The following is a 22,018-nucleotide window of genomic DNA, read 5'->3' on the forward strand; positions in this document are numbered from 1 at the left end:
AATTAACAGCTATTACCACTACACAGCATAAGGACAATTAACCTATTAGTGTCTTTCCATCTACTTTGATTCAGTACAGCCATGTAAACCCATCCACCCATTATATCTGTTTTGTCTTCCTGCCACTGAATGTAGAATGCAGTGGAACCACAGTAGTTGGTGCAGTATTCTAAGCACTGCCCTTAGCTCTCCCAGTCTCAGTACAACAGTCTACGTATTGTCATTGGCTGTCCCATTTTTAGCATTCCGAACAGGGTGCTCCTGGGTGTAGTCCAATATTACTTAATTTAGTATGGTTATGTATTGTGGGCCTAGTTGTGAGACCCACAAAGCACATTACAGATGGAATATAGATCGGTGATTCATCCATTTTTTAGAGCGGTTGAGATACTGATTACAGACAGTGTTCTGCTAGTGTCCATTGCACACAGGGGATACAGAAAGTGGCAAGACTGGGAGGTAGGTTGCTATTCCGGGACTTAGAAGGAAGCTTGAGGCAGAGTAGACTTAGAGCTAGTTAGATAGAGGGTGATCTTGTCTGTAAAGTTTGGTTCTTAGTTTACTCTTAAATTGCTGGGGTAATGGAAGAGTATTTGATAAACTGGAAGGTTCTTACAAATCTTGCTATTTTTGTCCCCTTTTGTATGCTTTCTGAATTTCTATTCTTGCCAGGAGGGTTCTAATTTGGTGGTGGTGGAAAGTGGCTGGAGATGGAAAATTCGAAAGATAACCTGGCCTCTTGCTGTTGGTTGCTTTAAATATGTTATGCCATATATTGGAGGTGTCAATGCAGTTCTCTTAGGGTCAGTGTGATCTGGTCCTACACTATTAGTCAAGCTGTCACCTGGAAATGCGTCTTTAGGTGTATTATGTTGTGGTTGGATGTCAAACTGTGAGAGTATTAGAGTTTGGTCGGTGAAGCAAAAGTTGAAGGTTGGGAGATGGGACTTCATTTTCTTAAGTAGGCTCAGTTGGAGCAAGGCTTGTTGGTACTGTTTTCATGTGACCTATGAAGAAAGGGTTGATTTTGATTAAAAGCCTTGTGACTTTGGATATTTGTTGAGTGTCTGAGTAAAGTCCTCCAAAAATGTCAATAAGTCATAGTTTAGTCTTTAAAATATTTAATTTGTAATGACGAAGATATGAATTTGTTGTGGATGACCCTATGCTTTTTTTCTCAAGCTAAAAAGCAGTTTGGAAGCACAAGTAGTCTTATCCAGCCTTATCAGTATCAGTCTGAAACCGGTTCTAGATCTTGAGTTTGGCAGTACTGCATAATATTAAAAAAGGATTGTCATTCTGTGATTCTGAATTCTGCAGTCTCAAACACTGCAGTTTAATTTTTAAGAAACCTGCAGGATTGCAGCAGACTTTCCTTTCCATAGGGAAACATCAGTAGCATTGAGTTTACCGAGAACTCAAATACAATTTGGTTAGTAGTTTGCACTATAGAAATTAGTAATATATTTATTTATTGGTAGTCTCCCATACTGTATTTGTAAGCAAATATAGATGTGCCAATTGCTATTCAATAATTATTTTGACTTCTTTTTGTCTTGAAACAGCGAACCTTACAGCTTCTACTCCCATACCTGGCTGCGAAGGCCAGTCCTACTGCCTCTGCACTCATTCGAACTATAGCCAAGCAACTGAATGTGAATCGTCGCGAGATCCTGATTAATAACTTTAAATACATCTTCTCTCATCTAGTCTGCTCCTGCTCCAAGGACGAGCTTGAACGTGCACTACACTATCTCAAGGTAACCTGCTGTTGACAGCATTAGATATATATTGTAAGGATTTTTTAGGTCGCATAGTGCTTGGGAAGGGCAGTGTTTTTGTACCTTAATCTAAGATGCAGTTGCTGATGTTCATTTAAGTGGAAAGAATTACTTTCCAGGATGCCTTGCTGCCACCTTTCTCCATTTTTGCGTATGACTGAACCTTATGTCTACCTTATCTCTAACTTTGGTGGTGCTGAGTGTAGCCTTTGATTTGTTCCTTGGGTCACCTCTGCTGCTAAACTGTTCTGGATAGCGAAAGGTGTCTGACTGAACAGTGTCCCAGATCTACTGTGCTTGGAGTTCCTGCGGCTGTACCATCTTATGGAATGTCACCTAAGAGCATGTTGCTGTTTTTTTCTTGATGAAGTCAACTGGTTCTTCTGCGTACAGGTTGGTTCTTGAATGCCCCAGTTGAAAAGAGCTCCCTACGTGTGAGTTGGGTCAATAGATTATCATGTTGGTGAGCTTACTTCCTGACTGACCTCGAAAATTGGGAAGAGCCTGTTTGCATGAGAGTCCCTGGCAATAAGCATGCTGCCAAACTGTTGCTGGTAGTAAATCCCACTGCCAGGCAGTAAACTTGCTTTTCAGAAATATTACTGAAATGTACAATACTTTCGTACATGGCTAGCTATTACTCATGCATGAAGTCAAGTAAAGTCCTTTTATCTATTACAATTCCCTGACTTCTGGAACACCGTCAACCTTACTTGTGAAGCCTTCATTTATTACAAATGAACATACATTATACGTTCCTGACACACCTCTGCTTTATCTCTACTAATTTCACAAATGACAGACCCAAAGGGGGTTAGATGGTGACTCGGACATGCTTAACATGACTTCGTGTGGTGTCGTCAGTATCATTAGAATGACCCTGTAAATTGATGCCCGCTTCCTATCCCTTTGACAGATACCATGCTCAGACAAGGAATCGGACATTCAGAGATTAACCTTTTTTTGAAAAACCTCTGAGATAATTTTGGCGAAAGACCTGGAACTGAATAAAGACTGAGTTTGCATTGCAGTTTGATGTGTGACTGAAAGTCACTTTGCATTCATGATGAGGTCATATGTTATTGCTCAAAAAAATATATTTTTCTTTGTCTAAACCCAAGCTGAGCTAAATTCAAATGAGATACTCATTGTCCATGTTATGTTCTGTTTGGGGTGCTTGCACTGGTCCCACGAATCAATCTGAGGATACCAATTTATTTTTTAGCCCTCAATTTTCATATTCCTTCATGTTTACAGAACTCTGTAGAATTATTTTTAAATTTTACTTCTTTATTTACACTTTTATTATTAATCTGTAAATATTATTTAATTTTCTACACATTCGCTGACCCCCTGAGCAGATGTCATGGACACCCAGCGGTCCCGGAACCACACTGGAGTAGCCAATGTGAATTTTCAATATCCTTGGAAAGATCATTATGTTTTTTATTGCAAATGCATTGCCCCTTGGGAATAATTTACTACAGCAGACACACTGCAGAGTTAAATATAATTTCTGTCCTCTCTGAGTGTTGAGATGAGCTGTTAACTCTTTCTGCTTTCAATCTTGGCTTTTTTTTTTTAGAATGAAACCGAGATTGAGCTGGGCAGTCTTCTGAGACAGGACTACCAGGGTCTGCATAATGAGCTCTTACTGCGTATTGGTGAGCACTACCAGCAAGTCTTCAATGGCCTGGCAATATTAGCCTCATTCGCCTCCAGTGATGACCCATATCAAGGTCCGAGGGACATCACATCATCTGACATCATGGTAAGAATTAACACATTTCGTCTAGGAAATGTTGCATCTTGCTTCCTCCTGGAATTTCAGGAATTAGGTACTACTGCAAGCTTCCTGAATTGCCAAGTACCTCCTGGGCTGTAATATTCCTGTGTTTGTGAGGTAAAACTTCCAAAGATTACTCCTGTGGAGAGTCACAGGTTTCGATACTCTGATACACGTAACACAGAAATAACACACATTAAATACATTGTTCAGTCTACTCTCTTGGATGGTTTACATGTGATAGTGTTAATGTTAAATACATTTCTAACCCGAATGAGAATATACTGACTTCTCTTAGTAAATTACCTATCGATTTGCAGAGAACGTTTTAAAAGATAGTACCTTTGTATTTATTGTATGAATCCTGAGGAGGCGATGCTCCTCTGCTTTGCATGAGTAACTCGGAATGTTCTGTGAGTCGAATTTTACTTGCTGCCAGCAGCATGCCATTTTTGTGTGTTTTTTTACGAGCAGGTATTATGATCTTACAACAGAAAATGTGTGGCTTGAGGTTGTCAAGTTTGGCTGTGAATCTGCTGACAGGAGTCCCTAGACTCAGGAGACATCCATTGCACCAGCTCTGGGGGGCTCACAGAAAATGTGCCGCATTCTTGCAGGTGGGGCTAAGAGCAGTGTGAGCTTGAGGTGTGCTTGTGATGGAGTCCAGCAGGAATGAGAAATGTGGGACAGCCTGCAAATAATCAGCCAGGTGGGGAAAGGACTCAGAGCAGGGAAAGGACCTTTGCCAGGCAAACGTTGATGCTTCAAACACTACAGATTCCTGAGCAGTGAAGGGTCTCTCAAGGGATAAATATTGAGGGTGGTAGGAAAGGGAAGTACACATTTAACCAATATTCTGGTTCACAAGGTCACCTTATATCCTACGTTTGTGACCGTTGATGTCAGGCCAAACTTTTCAGGTCTTGTACAGCATTTGAAAAATTGGAGAGAGCCAAACAGATGTAAGCGCATTTTTTCTTGCATAGTTGAGTCCTCATAATAAGTCCAGTGCCTCAGAGTTCTTGGTAATGACCGTCCTTATATAATACTTGTGATGGGTACCTAGCAAATCAAAGTCAGTGGCTGGGTCTGCTGCTCATCTTTCTGAGCAGGAAGTAGAAGTTGGGGCATGGAGCTGTGCATATCTCTTTTTTAAAGGTGATGGTTGAACTTGCACCTAGCTTCCTCTTTGTGAAAGTGTAGTATTTTCCAGGCAAAAGTTGTCCTGCTTGATCTTGCCAGAACTAGTGTTGTGAACACAGAAAGCTTCTTTCTGCTGCATTGAAGGAGTTTTTGATGTTGATCCAAAGCCAACAACATATCCAAAGCAGAGTAAGTGCACACACAATTGAGCCAAAAACGCCTACCACTCTATTGTGAAAGTGCAGCTTAATGAGGCGTTTTATTTTGTGGGGATACCGCATTGGGATTCAAACCTTTAAATGCTGCTCCCTCTTTGTGTAAAAAATAAAAATATTGGGCCTCTCAAAATCAAAAATATTGTTTCACAATTATTCTCAAGGAATTGGTAATCTAAACATATTTAATAGTTCTAACGTTGCAGTTGTGCTCTGTTAATTCTTTTACAATGCAGATGCCTGACTGGCAACGTGTTATGGGCAGACTGGTCTCCCTAAAGTGTAAAAGTATCTGCAGAGGGATCCTTTATCAAAAATTGGAGGAGGGACTCTGATTATTTGGAGCTCCTTGCCCATTTGAACCTACTCCCAGCCAAGATATGCGTCACAAAAGATGTAATGATGACCATTAATGGGTGAACCCCTTACTTTCAATTTTTTTTTTTTTTTTTACTAAAACACAGCATTGTTTTCAGCATGATACTCCTGTTGGCCGGATAGAATGGAAGTAGGGGGCACTGTATGCATTCCCACCACAAATTCGTCTGCCTTCTGTTCTGATCAGAACAGAGTGAGCCCAGGTCATTTTAATTTCCCTGGACTGGGCCAGTAGAGGGTAGTTTTGAGATCACTCAAGCTTCGATCCTCCGCTCAGACTATCACGTTAGATGGACCTTTTTGAAACAACAGCAGGACAGGGTCGTACATCTGAGTCTCCACAACCTACACATCCGTGCATGGAAGTGGAGCGGCAACAGATGAATACCTTCGACGTACCAACTGATGTGCTTGATGTCATCCTCACTGCCATATGCACTACCACAAAGTCCATCTCTGTGGAGCGTTGTGAGAAATTCATTGACTGTTATGGAGCCTGAAATAAAGACCCCGTACAGGCCAAATATTCTGATATTTTTTCATTAGTTCTGCAGGGTGTTGTAGAGGTACCATGAAAGGTAATTTATCAGCCCTTTCAGCTCTTCCCTGTTTACCATATCAGCTATGTTAGTTTAAGTCACCTGCTGTGATCTGTTTTGTTAAAGGTTTGGCCCACATGTTTATCCCAAAACTATTTGTGATGATACAGTGGGACCTGAACCTGGTCTTGACATTTTCTGTATACGTACCATTCGTGCCTCCCATCACATTGGCATGCCAGGTGAGTGGACTGCAGGCATTGTTAGTGCGATCGCCCTTCACCTCTTTCTAGACGAGTTGGAGCTTAGGACACAGGTGGTATTCCTTCCCAAGGTTGTGACACCCTTCCACATTGGCCAGTCACTCTGCCAGTGATGTTTGCTCCACTTCACCCCTCAAAGGTCGGAGGAGTGACTCGATTTCCATGATCCGAAGGGTGTGCTAAGCTTTTATATTGACTGCATGAAGGACCATTGGGTAGATGATCAACTCTTTGTCTGGTTTTTAGACATAAAGAAAGCCAAGTTGGTGCTATCAAGGTGGATAGTCCAGTGTGTCAAGATCTACTGTGTCAAGATCTACTATGCACTGACTAGGAACAGCCTTCTGAAGGTCTGTGAGCCCATTCCACTAGGGGCAAGACTGCTGCAACAGAGTTGCCACAAGGGAGTGCCTGTTCTGGACATGTGCCAGGCTGTGATGTAGGTGTGGGTGTGTGCTTTCACAGAACACTAATGCCTTGATTGACAGGTCCAGCAAGAAGGTCACTGAACCTGATTGGTTGTGCAAGACTTTTTTGTCTTGAGTCCACTACGAAGTGACTCCCCCTAAGGGTGTTCCAGCAATGGTATCTATTCTAACGTGAGGAATCTGCACACAGAAGTAACCATCAGAAGAACAAGGGATTTCCTCTTGGTGATGCTCTTTCTGGTGGAAACTCTATTTAACTGCAGATTTCGCACTTCCTTGTTCTGTTCATCTGCAAAGGTCCCAAATTAGAGTTCAACACACTGTCACCAACACTCAACAATAAATAACATGAATGAAAACTGACATCAGCACGCAGGGGCAGTGTATATCTGTGGCTCTGTTCTATACCTTTAATGGTGGTGCAATCACCTCAGAGCCGCATGACAATACTTGCCATCTCACTGGACCACTGTGAAGAAAAATCTCTGGATTCAGTCCTAGGCCTGAGGATATTCTAAAGGTGAGAAATCTGTGGTCATCTAGCATATCCATAGGTTGTCCTGTTTCAGGTTTAAAGCTATAATAACCAGCTTTGCTGGTATAATCAAATAAACACCTAAACAACCACAAACTAAAATACCATTCAAAGAAAGGACAGTGAGAAAGAATGAGTCATTTGTATTTCTTTTGGAATGGGTCAGTACAATGTAAGTTTGTTATACAGTGTAGCAGCAAGAAAGACTGATTTAAGATTATTCTGCTTGACTTTTGTTTTTTATGATTGTCACTAAAGTATTGTTTCTTCTTCTTTTTGTGACTTCCAGGTTTGCGTGCTCGAATTAAAGGTGCAGGATTTAGAAGCATGTTTAAAGAATCTGGGAATATTAAAATCATTTCTTGGCACTGTTTAATTTTTTCACTGATTGGTGAAATGGCTGGCTCATAGGAAACTTGTCCAGTATGTACCTATTTACCCACAGAAAGGGTAAACCCATTTGGTATACCAACCCCATTTTCTAACAAGTCAGTATTGATAGCAGGTTACCTGCCAAATACCTCAGGTTTTAAACATTCAATGCAAGGGTTAGTGATGGGTACCTGTGAAAACAGTGCTGTCAACATGCACATGGCATAGTGGTGTAAACCTGACACAAGACTTCCACATACTAACAAAATTCATAGTTGCAAGTTGCCCATCGATAAGTGTGAAACATTAAGCAAATCCTGGCTTTTTACCCAACTGCATGTTTCTGCTGGGAATTTTGAGCCTGTACTTAATACAGCAATGGGATGTCTGATAAAAGGTCAGGGCAGACTTAAACTGACAAAAAGCACAACATGTTCAGTGAATCTGTTGGTAGAACGGGTAATTCCTGTTCCTAGCTCCTTGTCCTTAGGTTATTGAAACTTTTTGGGGTAAAAAAAAATAGATTTGGATGAGGTGGTCTCACCTGTAATGTTGCATGCTTCATCATTAACCACCTTATCCCACCCTGGTAAGATGGTACTAACAGGGTGAACCCAACCAGTGGGGGAGTTCCTAAGATGTATTATTTTCTGGATAATATAAAGATCGAGTTTAGATTAAAAAAATACCTTATGGTATTCCACAGAGATTTCCTTTATTGTGTGGTACCTCGGGTATGATTAAAAATATGAATAGACAGATTATTGGATGTCTACCTGTACCATGGCCCCACCGTCCTTTGAAAGTGCTGACATGTTTCTGCTTGCTCGAAGAGCCAGATAACTGGTCAGGGACATTTCTCAGGGCTATCAAAAGAATCCCTCATTCTAATTCTGTTATTGTATGTTTGTAAATACATATATGACAGACAGGAATTTTCTACCTCTCCTTGTTTTATTTTCAAGACCGAGGGTACAAAAGCACATATGTTTATACAATAAAATACCATAAAAGATCACCCATACAATGTCATAATATTTATTAGATGCCCCCTCCCTTCAACTGTGTTACGGAATTTGTTAATTAAAACATTTGAATGTAGCACTTTTTTTTAATCAATTACTATTCCTGTAAACCAAACAGGGTCCTGGCAGGGTGAGAGATAATGAGATGTGCGAGAGGGAAATGAGATACTAGTATGAGCTATAATGCAATACATACACTTTCTATGTTCAAAACAGTCTACCATAAGTCCATTGGATACACTGTCAATGGGAAGTACGACACACCCTGTATCACTGGATAAACACACTTTTTGTCTGTTTTGGAGTTAGTCATCTGAATAGTCACTGATTATCTATGATTTCAAAAGATTTGGAAAACACGACTGAAAGCCACAAAAAATAAACACTGAAAACAGTACAACATACATAACCACCACAAAGAGTGTTACCTAAAATACATAAGGTAAATAGCTAGTTCTTTTCATACGTAATCTGTGCCATTGCTTCAGTAGACCTTCTGATCAGGGTGAGGAACGTGTGGAAATAAGTATCCATTAGAGTAAAGAGTTGCTTAATATTAAATAGGTGTTTTTACTTCGGTAGTCTCTGTCTTCATGCAGATTACTCATCACCACCTACACCCTTCTGAGGCTGTGCCATTGTGCTTCTTTGGTCATGTTTTCTTGCTAACAACTTGTTTCACACAGCTTTTCTTGGAGATTCAAATGACTTCTAGGTTCAGTTCAAAGCCTGGGGTTATTTCTATTTGAGTAATCTGACCATTAACAGAAGAGTAAATATTAGAAAAAACATTACAGATGTTAGGTGTGTGGAGAATGGGCCATGCTTTCAGTGCTCACGAACAGTCTTTTCTCCACAGGGCTCCGGTGTGGCACTCTTTCAGGGTTGGATTTGGAGGCCAGAGTCATGAACCGGCTGTCAGTTTGAAATATGTTTATGTTGAAACCCCAGGGGCTTCAAACCGATAGAGCTTGGACTCATAGGAAGGAGGCAATCTAGACTGGGGGGTTTGAGGATACACGACCCTTCCCTGTGCTCAATGCCAGAAACCAAAATAGTAGTGGAGGCTGGAAGTTGGGCAACAGTGAAGCCTTGGGTGGTAATATGTGTGTACTCTGTGACACAAGGCCTTTAAACAAGCAGGGATGGGGTGAGGGGGTCTTGTCTAGAATCAGTGATGCCTGCAGTGATCTGGAACTATGAGGGTGTGGACGGGGCACATTGTTGAGGAATGCTCAGGGAACCCCAGAAATGCCAGGTGAGACTAGTCGCACACACACTTGATTGACGAGCTTACCTGGAAACAATGGCTTAAGTACCACCACTGATAATAAGAGGCCATGTGACATGTGAAAAATGAACCAGAGAACAAAACTGAGCAGTCCCCATCATGATGCCTCAGAAGCAAAGTAAACAGAAGGGGCCTAAGAAAAGAAAGACAGCATCACAACAGACAGCATCCACTGCACGGTGGAAGGGAGGGCTCCTGATGAGCTGCTTTCTCCCAGAGGAAATTTCTCCTGCTGGAAAAGCTGCATGAACTAAGTAAGATCTACTGCACAACACCTAGCCATGTAGTTTTTGGAAAGCAGTTGAAGAAGTTCACAACACATGTGGGGCACACCAAAAAGAGTGTTTCTGAACTGGACTGGAGAGTGATGCAGGTGAAAGCAAAGGTTCAAAACCACAACTAATAATTGTCTTGAGGAAGAAGTGGAGCTGTAAGCACAGGGCTGGCTTTTTTCATTGGCCCAGTTGGGTCCAAACCTGGGGTGCCTAGTTTTACAGGGGCCAACACACAGCTGATCTTGCGAGCTTCCTTCAATAATGCTTTCATTCCAAGCCTCCTGTTCAAGTACTTACCTCTAAGCTGGCTATAAAATCTTGTCTTCTTTACTTTTCTTAGCCTTCCTCCAATTCCCTTTACCCCACTGCCTTTTCCTTCTCCATCACCCCCTACACTGGACCCTCACCTCCAGTTTAGCAACTAATAGGTAATGTCACATGGGCCAAGTATGTGTTCACAGGTTGTCACTGCTCTGAGATATTCAGCCAGGACGTGACCTGTGGGCACAAATGGACCCCTCCCCCCAGTAGGGTCATCAGTGGGAGGGGACGGATGGGGAAGGAGTGGAGGAGGATGACCATGAGGGCCTCCTAATTCAGTTTTGCCCAGGGTGCTGTCTGTGGAAAGGCTGGCCCTCTCTTAGACTACTTCATTTGTCACCAACCTGAGCGTATTAGTAGCACCACTGATTCCTGAATCTGTTGCTGTAATGTTTCTGAAAATATTCGCAGTGGAGAGATGCAAAGTGTTTGGATTGCCAACTCAAGGTGATGGAGCAAGGGCCTCTAGAGGGGGAACAGTTTTGATTCATCTGGGCAACCTGTCACAGAGGGATTTATCCATGGAGCTGCAAAGGAAGTGTTGACCTTTAGCAGATCGAAGCTGTTAATCTTCCTCAATTCATGCCACCCAAATGGAGCAAATGAGCTTAGAACTATTAAACGAGCATTGTCAAAAGCACTGGCCGCGTCACAGCACTTTTTTGTATTGGTGGTGAGGTGGGAAGGGGCGAAAAGCAACTTGGAGTGGAGGAGCAACATGGGCAGAGGATGTGGAGGAGTAAAATGCTATAACACGGCCAATACTGGCTGAGTCATGGCACTTTTTTTGTTTATTGTGGGAGGGAGGTGGGAGGCAATGGGGATAGTGAGTCTGAGAGCAACACTGACAAAGGGGGGGGAACGGCTGGTGACAAGCTGATGTCAAAGAGTTGGAGGGAGGGGTTGGGTCAGTCTGACAACAGCAGGAGGGAGAAGCTGGGGCAAGCAGAAGGTCAGCGGAGGGTCAGTGGTTTTGAGGAACATAGAGGAGGTACAAGTACATGAGTGAGACTGCACAAAAAGATGCACTCTGATAGAGAGTCAAAAGACAAATCATAAACGTTGCGCCTGAAAAAAATGAGCATTAGAAGGACACAAATAATGCATCCATGCTCCAGGGGAGGGATAAACACACAAAGACGAAAGAAGCATACGGTCGGTGTGTGATAAGAATTAAGGAAATGAGAGTGACAGTTAAGCCAACCAATGGTAAAATAAGCTCCCTCCAAGCTCAACGTTAGAAAACAATGTCTTGAAGAGACTTTTAAGCAAGACCTAGAAAGGAACGATAGCTTTGAACTATGCTGCTTCCTTTTGGTGCCCGGCAAAATATAATTGTTTTGTAAAGGAACTCTCAGACCTTCTCTCAACCAGATGTGGCCAGAGACTTCCTAACACGCAGAATGAACTAACTAACCAGTGACCAAGTATTGAAGTGGTTTTTTGGTCCGATCCCAAGTGTCAGAGGGGTACTGAGTTTTGACATACTATAAGGGTACTGGCTTTTTGCAGGCTCCCCCCACTTTTTTCCCCCATTTGGACTACTAGCTGCTGGTTCTTTTACTCTGCAAGTGCACTGAGGCCTGCTAACCAGGCCTCAGTGCCAGTGTTCCCACCCTTTAAAGAGAGTATGTTGAATTGGCTATCCCCAATTGGCAACGGCTGACTTACTTATAAGTTCCTAGTATATGGTACCCAGGGAAGCAGGATCTTGTAGGCAAAGTGTCCACCCAGGGCTGCAGTGCTGATTATGCCACTGTGTATGACAAGGTACAAAATGGCTCCCAGTCTGTCACTGCAGACTGGAAGGGTACTTGCACACTGCCATTTCGACTTCGCCATTGCAACTAATGGCAAAGCCACCACTTCCCTTACCAATATTTGTAAACCTCCACTAAGGAACCCCAATAGAACCCTAAGGCAGGGAACTGTATATTATTACGTAGGACGTATATGTTTATATTTGTCTTAGCAGCAACACACCTAAAATTGTTATTTTGCTGTGGAAAAGGTAGTAGCGCCATTGGCTAATACAGGGTTACCGGCCGGCACCTCAGCTTGGCTAACTTCTGACTGGGACTACCCAAATGGGTACTGTAAGGTGTCAAATTAATTATGGTATTAAACCCGACTTTATGCCCAGGTCGAATTTAATGGCAAAGTAATAGAACTTTTGAAAAGTTGCCACTCTGTGACCCAACTGGTCCAGTGGCCTCATGTGGGCACTGACCAACAGACAGCTTTCTACCTACCTGGGGAGTTATTAAACAACTCCCTGGTTTTGAAACAGTAGCAACATGCTGCAGGGAGAGGTGTCACATCCCCATTGCAGTAAGCCCCTCATTGTGTTAGCCCAAAAGGTGAGCTTCAAAAGTGAAGCCGCCTTTGGTGGTCAAATGGCAATCAGGTAGAAAGGCTGGAGACAGGGAAAAACAAGGAAGAGGAGTGCCCAAACCGATTTTGCCGTGCATGTGTAGCCTCCAGGTAGCCACACGTCTGGGTTGGGCCACCAAGCTCCTCAAATCCGAGGAGGGGTTCAGATATTTTGAGAGTGGCTAGGATAGTGCACTTTGGGATTGCCAAATGACAAACATCGCCAAAAAATTGTCACCGAGATTGAGGGGACCTGTTAGCCCATTGGCTAGTGAACACTTTGTCCCCTCAGGGCACTTTCCCAAGATAAATATGGCAACCCTGGTACCCTGAAACTAAGATCACACAGGAACTGAAACAAGGACCGAATGCCTGCCCTGGTTCTCCCTGGAATGCGCGAAGAGACGCAGCACTGTGTGTTGGACTGTACCCGCTGCATCTTGAGCTAGCGAAGTTAGGACTGTATCTGTGTATCTGTTGTTCCCCAACCCTAGAGTGAAGCAGTGACTTCCAGGGTCAGCTGGCTGGCCCCCTAGAACAGCACCGAGGACATTAAAGCTGAAGACGCCCAAACTGGCAAATTGTTAGCATCTTCAAAGGGGCTACCGCCGGGTGCCACAAGAGACTGATACTCAAGGGCCAAAAGTTGCAACAGAGTCAGTAGGACCCCAGAGTGTCATGAGAATCCAGATTGGTTGCCCAGGAGGGACACTAGCCCCCACCAAAGGGTTTTGCTGTGACAACTGTGTTCGGATATCGGTAGCCCAGCAGCAGCTGGCCTTCTACTGTCTCGCAGAAGTCTTTGTGGAACTCTGACCTCTGTGGCCAAAATCACCCCACACGACCTGTGGACTGAGGAGTCACCACAAAGGCACCCCCGTCGACCATACAGCAACCAGAGCATCTTTGGGAATCTTTTCATCATGTATCTCCAGCATCAGGACCACTCCCTTAAAGTCTATGGCAGTCATTTCTTTAAGGCTGGAACTGGAGTGGAAAATGCTCTGGTGGCCAGGTACTTGTCCAAAGTTTGCTTATTGCCCTCCTTATCCTTCATCCTGTCTGATTTGGTCGCCCAAGCCAGGCCGGAGTATCCGTACTAACTCTTTACAAACTTGTCAAAAGGTTGCAAACTTGTGCTTGTGTGTGTTTGAATTAAAAAGTGATAAATCTTTAAAATTCTGTATCTCTGGCACCCTCCAGTGGGTTTTGCTCATCTTGGACTCTAAAATTAATACAAAATATACTCTATTTTTATAAATTGGTGTTGTTTCTTTCGTGTTGTGTGGCTTTCTTGTTTGGTGCATTTAAATGTTTTACACCAAGTTCCTTTTAGCAAGCCTTGCTGCTTGAAGCCAAAGCTACCCAGGGTTAAGTTTACAGTTGTTCAAACGAGCCTGACTAGTCCCAAGACATTTTTTTTTTACAAGTGTATTCTACAGTAAGGCTGCACAGCCATACCATGTAATGCAACCAAATCCTCACCTACACAATGAATGTGATACTGTTTGAGATTTTGATATTGTGATATGCCCAATACACCTTTGATGCCTCGTCAGAGGTAGTAAGTGAAGTATAATACAATTTAAAACGATATATACAAAGAACTATCAGCTGCTTATCGTTTTTTCTAATGTATGCTTTACCCTAGAATTTAACTGCTTTACTTAAAAGAAATCTACAAATATAACGTGATGCACGCATTCAGTGAATTCTGCACATCATTTTTTCAAGTTAGTACTTTTTTGCTTTTAGGGATTTTTAGACATTACACACACATCTGGTATTATAAACTTTGCATCCGTTACAGATTACACTACCAACAGGAAGCATTGTGTCGGTTAGACTGTGTTCTCAATTTTAACTATCCTTTTCAAAACAAATGCATAAAACTGTAAGAAAAAGAAAGACACATCAAGCCACATGGCATGTGTATGTAGTAGAAACATAGGGCCTGATTCTAACTTTGGAGGACGGTGTTAAACCGTCCCAAAAGTGGCGGATTTACCACCTACCGTATTACGAGTCCATTATATCCTATGGAACTCGTAATACGGTAGGTGGTATATCCGCCACTTTTGGGACGGTTTAACACCGTCCTCCAAAGTTAGAATCAGGCCCATAATGTGTTCTTATTTGGCATCCCATCTGCTGAGTGTAGTCAATTCAATTTAATTCAAATCAATCTTTATTCGGATTTCACTCCATAAAAGATAAACGATCTCTTTAAAAATGATAATAATATACAATAAAAGTGCTTCAAGAAAACATTATTAGTGAATAAAGAAATAAAAACCTTTGCTGCAACAGATTGGACGATTATTCATTCTCATACTGGAGGTTTTCTAAATACAACAGCTTTTTCCTTTGTTCTATGGCATATAGGATAAATTTTGTTACTGCATCTCATTAGTATCCAATTGCATTAATTAAAAGCTTCTTTACAATAAAATAATTTGTTAATAACAAATAAAGGTTTTAAAAAATGTTTCCTAATGTCATGATAAAATTTACAAGATATAATAAAGTGCATTGTAGATTGTGCAAATCGTCCCACGCAGGGGCACTTCGGTAGGCTTTTACTCCAAATCCTCACCTTTGGGAAAGCTACCAAAAAATGCAACGTCCTAAAGCGCATTCGAGTCATATAAAATCTATCCTGAGTGTTTGCAACTGTCAGTAAATAATTTGGCATTACCTTGTTATTTTCAGTCATATAAAGTGCAACTGTTGATTTCCTACATTCTCTATTTTCTCTATCACTATCCCTCCATGCCATTAATTGGTTTTTCAGTTCTTTCTTACTAAATTGGAGGATAGTACCTGGATTGTCCAAATTTGACGCTAGATTTATGCCTTTCAACAAATCTCTTATATGCATGAATCATGGAATTCTATCCCAATGTTCCAATGTGAGGCAATCTTTAATTATCTTTTGGGTAAATTGCGTCCCTTCTTTAGACCAGATGCCATGCCAGGCCAGCAGCACATTGGTATATATTAGATCTTCCACATAAGGGCAGCCCAGTTCCTTGTGTGCCATAAATGTGGAGGTGGTATTTGGGACTACAAGTAGTCTACAAAAAAAATTGTTCTCTAGCACTTGTAATGAATGGATCTCGGGCATCAGACCCCAAAGGGCAGAACCATACGTAATGCTGCTAATTGATTTACTTTTGTAAATTTGCAACATTTCCCTAAGGGGTTTGTTACCAATTTTTTTTGAAAATCTAAAAACAGCCTCAGTTGTCCTAATATACTTCATCTTGATAGTTTCTAGATGTTGTTTCCAATGGCCCATTTTAGAAAACTGTATACCCAGGTATGTAAATCCATTCACCTCTTCACATTTATGGCCCTTAATAAAATAAGTTTTCTTCCTGGCCTTTCCCTGTCCACAAGTCATTACAACAGTTTTGCTCATATTCAACAACATATCTCTTTCCTCCATGAATTTCACAAAACCCTCAATTAGCCGCTGCAACCCATTTGCAGTTTGTGACACCAGTACTGCATCATCTGCATATAAAAGGACTGGGATAGAACATTCTCCTATTTTTGGGGTATCAATTTCTATATTTTTTAAGTGTGCATCTACTCCATTTATATAAAGGGAAAATAAAAGGGGCGCTAAAACGCAACCTTGGCGTATTCCTCTTACTATCCTAAAACCTGGGGTACACTCACCATTTCTTCCATATCTCACCCGCGCTGTTAAATGGTTATATAATTGCGCCAAGAAGCTTATTATGTCAGAGGGCGCACCCATATCTATTAAGACTCTTCAGAGCTTTGTATGGTTCACCAAATCAAAAGCGCTACTAAGATCTGCAAAACAAAGGAACACATGACCCTTCCTTGCTATTGTGTATTTACTTATTATTAAATTAAGGTTAATACATTGTTCCAGAGTACCGACCCCAGGTCTAAATCCCAACTGAGCCTCTGAGAGTATATGATTGTTGGTTGCCCATAACTCTAGTCTTTCTAGGAGTATTCTTCCCAGCAATTTAACAGAGGTATCTAAAAGTGAAATTGGTCGATAGCATTTGGGGTCACCTCTATCTCCCTTTTTGAAAATAGGGACAATTATACTTTCAGTCCATGATGTTAAAATATATCCCTTTGTCACACTCATAAAAACTTGGGTCAAGATAGGGCACCATAGATCGACATATGTCAAATAGGCATCTATTGGCACCCCATCAGGGCCCGGTGCCTTTCCTTTCGAGCATCTTCCTATAGCAGATTTCACTTCCCCTAAACTAACTGATTTCAAGAAGGGTGGCTTGATCTCAATTATCCTGATATTCGATGAGTGAATAGTCAGATTATCTGGGTTAAAAATTGAGCCAAAATGAGAAAGCCATTCCAGTGATGGAACATGTTACTGTTATTTTGAGTGCATCACTGTTTTTTAAGAATGGTTGGTTAATAGTTTTCCAGAATAGAGTACTATCTCTTAGTGTCGTTGCTTGCTCAAGGTTAGCCCATGCCCTAGCTCTCAGTTGTGCCTTCCTGATCTTTAATGCCTGTTTATAGCTAGAGCGTTTTAATAATTGCTTCTTCCCTATTTCTTGGTCGAGTCTGCAGGGCTTGTTTTAATTCCTGGCTTGCTAATGAACAAACCACCCCATTTTTTCTCTCTTTTTATTCCCCAATGTTCTCACTAGGCTTCCTGCGATGGCGTTTCTAAGCTGGTTGAAAGATCCTAAAATCTTGTTTGGACTTTGATTGTATTCTGTGCATGTTATAAATTCTTGACGGTGTTGTGTCACAACTTTTTTCATCACATCTATTTCATTTACCCCAGTCCATTTAATTATAATTCCATTTTCCCTTCTTATTCCTATATTCGTTGCTAATCGTTCACCTATATTAAGGGGTTTAGCTAATCTCATAGTAAGTAACAAGGGGTAATGATCACTATAGATGGTTGGCTCAATCTTCAGAGATTCGACCATTTCTATATTACTCTTAGAAATTAATATGTGGTCGATTAGTGAAAAATGTCCTCTTCCTATAAACGTTGGAAGTTTCACTCCATTGAGCCCATCTTGTTCTATCAATTCTAAATCATGTCTGGATAATATTTCATTCAATACTGTTCCATAATTATTATGCAAAAAGTGCCCGTCGTCAATAAATCCGCATGTCTTTCCTATAGTATTCTGGCATGTCCCGATATTAAAATCTCCAGCCCATATTATTGTATAGCTAGAAGTTATATCATTTACAAAGATCTGTAGATCATCCCGAAGGGTCGATGCCACTACTCTATTGATGCCATCAAATTTGTTGTTGTAATAGTTTATTAATACAATTCCTAAAATTCCATCTATCCGGAAGTATAAAAACTGGTAGCAAGGGGAATCAAGGGAGGATTTCACCAATGTATACGGTACCAATGTTATCAGTATTGCTAATCCTCCCTTTGCCCTACCACTGGCTGAGGCAGAAGCTGGTGTGGAGAATATGGTATAACCTTCAATGAAAAAGGATCCCGTGTGCCATGTTTCTTGTAGACAGATTATAAATGATGAACTTATTATGGTCTGCCATTCCTTCTCTACCATTTTCGTTTTTACTCCAGCTATATTCCACGACATGAGTATAATTGAGTCTCCTGCTAGGGACCTCCCATCTGACTCAACATCACCATTACAGCTTAAAGATTTTAGTTTGGGCATTACAGTGATAGATTGTGTTTTGTCAGGTAGCAAGATCCCTTTTCTACTCATGTCCTCCTGCTGTCAGTCTAAGTCTTCCATGTTACCCAGGGGGGCGAATCGATTGGAACACTCTAGTTTGTTATGCCTATCCAGATTTCTGGGTATATTCCTTATAGCTCCTATGTCTCTTGTACCTGAGATATTCATCGTTCTATAAAAGTATCCTAGGGGAACAGCCATAATCTCCCTTCTCAAGTTTTTACCAGTACGATGTCTTATATCCAAGTCCGCTAGTAGTTGACCCACAAAATGAGGATTACGGAAGTTGACCACTATGCAATCTCCCTCTTCTTCCTCCAGATATCCCATCCAATCAATTCTCCTTGCATATAAAATTTCACAAAACAGTTTGTCTGGTGTGCATTTATTCACTGACATCCAATGTACTACTTTATTGCGTAAATCTGGCCAGGACTCAACAGTGTTTGGTCCCAATTTGGGAACATTTTTAAGAATGATTGTGTATGGAGCAGCATCTGGCGGTAGTTGTAATACCTCTTTCACAGGTCTATTTCTAATCGAAGACTGGCACCTATGTTTTCTATCCAGTTGCTCCCTTTGATTAATCATAGGTACCTTAGACTGGGGGATTTCTTCCTGTATGGGGTGCCGGTATTCCATGCTTCTTTTATTAGAATCTGCTTTCCCTGTCATTGCACTGTTCCTTATATCTACAGCCGCTTGACTCTCATTTGATATAGTGTCACTGTCGAGGGACAAAATTTTCTCTTTAGTCATTAAATTAACTCTTAATTCTATCTTAGTTAAGCTTTCTTTCATCTCCTTGAATTCTAACAATACTTTTGATTCTATATGGTCTAACTTGCCATGCAATTTCTTAAAAAGAGTTTCCATACGTTTTTGTAAGGGGCCATCGTTATCTGGTGATAGTACTACTGAATGACCCCCATATGCATTTCAGTGATTATTTTGCTACCCTTGAGGAACTGTGAAGGTGGTAACATAAACTTAGATTTGATGATCTGACTACTTTTTTTCTTAGGTGGTGAAGGGATTTGGTCGTCTATACTGTTTGATGCATCAATTTCTTCTACTGTGTCTGTAGGTAATAAAAGGCCCAAAGAAAAACTAGGATCAGCTCCAGTGGATCTTTCCTTTGGGAATTTTAATTCAGAAATTAAACCTACAGCCTCAGTGCTCACTTCAGTGATGGCCTCATGTAAGACCTTTTTTGTTGCCACTAAACGTGCTTCGGCGTTGATAATTTCTTCATTAATTTTCCCCATTGCATCTGTAAGATAATTAGTAATCGTATTAGTACTTCTCTGGGTTTTTATATTGATACCGTTCCCCATTTGATTTTGCTTTCTTTTCCCCATTATGTATATTGGGGTGACTATATTGGACACTCTTTGCTAATCCCGGCAAAGTATATGTAAACCTCCAAACCAGATATCAACAGGGTATGCCCTGCCCAGCCTCCTCCTGCCCTGTCCACAGAACCGGCACCAGCTGTAAACGCTTCCCGTGAGGCGGGAATGTGAAGGAATTATAAAAAGGGCTCCTGCCCCTGTCCACAGAACCGGCACCAGCTGCAGCTCAGAGTCCTTGGACATCTCCTTGCAGCCTTGTAGCACACTGGATCATAAGTCCATAGGAGAGTCAGCCTGGTGAAGAGCACGTCCCAGCCCTTTATAGGTGCCCAAACCGGTGGTTGCAGAAAAATGTCAGGGGGGTGGCCCAGCCCAGCCTCTGCCAGACGCTGACGGGTGCAGGACGGGCCCGCCCTTGGCCTGGGCGCCCCCCGCGAGCGTCCCGCGGGAGTGGGAGCTCCGATTTAAAGTGCTCCTGCCCTTGTTGAAATGCTTTAAAGGGCTCCTGCCCTTGTTGAAATACTTTAAAGGGCTCCTGCCTTTGTTGAAATGCTGCTGCCGCCGCCTCCTCCACCAAATCGCGGTTCCCGCAGAGCGGGAGCGCGAGCTCTGATTTAAAGGGCTCCTGCCCTTGTTAAAATGCTGCCGCCGCCGCCTCCTCCACCAAATCGCGCTGGAGTCATTACCTGCTGGCTTGGGTGATCATGTATATGATCCAGTGCTTTTCCCAGGGCTGATTAAGTTTTGGTTTCACTAGTATTTTGGAATCATGTAGAATCTATGAACCTGAGTATGCCACGCTTCTCCTGGAGCGTGGCTGGTATCCTCGCGTGCGCCTCCTGGACGGCCGCTGTCTTGTTCCACGTCTCTCCTCCTGAACTCCCACTTCTTCCTTCCGACCTCCTGCGCCTCTCCTCCGTCTCCCATCCGGCTGAGTGTAGTCAAGTGACATACATTTGGACCTTTTAGATACAAGTCTGGCTACGTCTTCTTATTCATAAAAACGACTAATTTCCTGTATTTGTATTCCAAGTCCTGAAGGCTGCGGCGTTAATTTCAGCTTTTCACCTAAAGCAATGTTTTTTAGATCTGGCCTAGCGACAACTTTAGCTTTCTCTATATCCATGTACGTACATACACAGGGGGCCTTTGAGTCCGCTGTTTTTGTTCAGTGTTCTTTTCAGCTCATTCACATTTTGCTTTTACCCACCACAGCATGGGGCAGTGGGTCAGGACACTTCAGTTACTGGCTCTTTTGCGCTATTAGTGGTGGCATTTTTCTTGATCACGTGTGCGCGTCTGCCTGAAAAAAAGTGCACTCCAGTAACAGGGCTTTACTTATTTATCTTTTAGTTACTTATTATTTTTCTAAAAAAAAATGTTGTCCCATGTGTTTATATTATGTGTTCTGGCTCCAGTAATTCAAAGTCAATGGCATGTTTTCTTTTAGCCGAGAAGAGTCATATTTTCCTGTGTTGTGAATTAAACCTAAAACGGTCTTCCATACCTTTTCTCTGTACACCTGCCTGTGATCAACCACATTTGCACTCTATTGAGGTTATATACAATGGTCTTTTTTTTTTACATGTATTTAGATGTATGGAATGTTTTCTATTTTCATCCTTTTATTTTTATGGCATATTCTTGCAATAAAAAGTGAACAATTATACTAGTTTGTCGAAACCAGACCTATTGGCTTTGCCAATGCTTGTCTTTCTACCTGGATTCTTTGATAGACAGTCCACCTTCCTTCTTACCAAGGGTGCTGCTTGGATCTCGATGCCACTGTACAATTTCCTCTCTTGAAGCTTGTCCACTGCAACATCAGTGGCCAGAAACCCAGTCTCGCCACTGCAGGTTTCAGGAGTCTCCTTGCTCCTGAACGGAAGTCACTTTAGACCATGCATCATGAAGGCTAATTGAACCCCATCACTGACAAATCATGTTTAACTGCATCTGTAGTTTTTGTGTGGCATCTTGTCTCACAAACTGTAATTTCTTGTTTTTTAGGCAGATTATCTACAACCTAAATTGTTGGGGATTTTGGCCTTTTTTAACATGCATCTCCTGAGTTCGAGCATTGGGATTGAAGACAAAAAAATGGTAAGCAGGCATCTTCCCTTTTGTTAGTGTTGGGGGAGGGTGTTTGATTGTTACTTGGCATGTGGATCAGTTTCATCTGTGATTGATTTATTTGTGCATGGGCAAGGAGGCCACGGGGACTGGT

At 41.9% G+C, this 22,018-nt stretch overlaps 1 protein-coding gene across 2 annotated transcripts in view; it reads left to right on the forward strand.

Moving 5' to 3' along the window:
* The window catches only part of ATR (ATR serine/threonine kinase), a 488,241-nt gene that overhangs the window by 162,951 nt on the left and 303,272 nt on the right, over window positions 1-22,018 (forward strand). For both annotated transcript variants that reach the window (XM_069213920.1, XM_069213921.1), the window contains exons 15-17: window positions 1,566-1,760; window positions 3,367-3,552; window positions 21,802-21,894. In XM_069213920.1, the coding sequence (XP_069070021.1) occupies window positions 1,566-1,760; window positions 3,367-3,552; window positions 21,802-21,894 (474 nt within the window). The remainder of the gene's footprint in view (window positions 1-1,565; window positions 1,761-3,366; window positions 3,553-21,801; window positions 21,895-22,018) is intronic.

The sequence above is a fragment of the Pleurodeles waltl genome, chromosome 11 (assembly GCF_031143425.1).
Source record: "Pleurodeles waltl isolate 20211129_DDA chromosome 11, aPleWal1.hap1.20221129, whole genome shotgun sequence".
Taxonomy (NCBI): Eukaryota; Metazoa; Chordata; class Amphibia; order Caudata; family Salamandridae; genus Pleurodeles; species Pleurodeles waltl.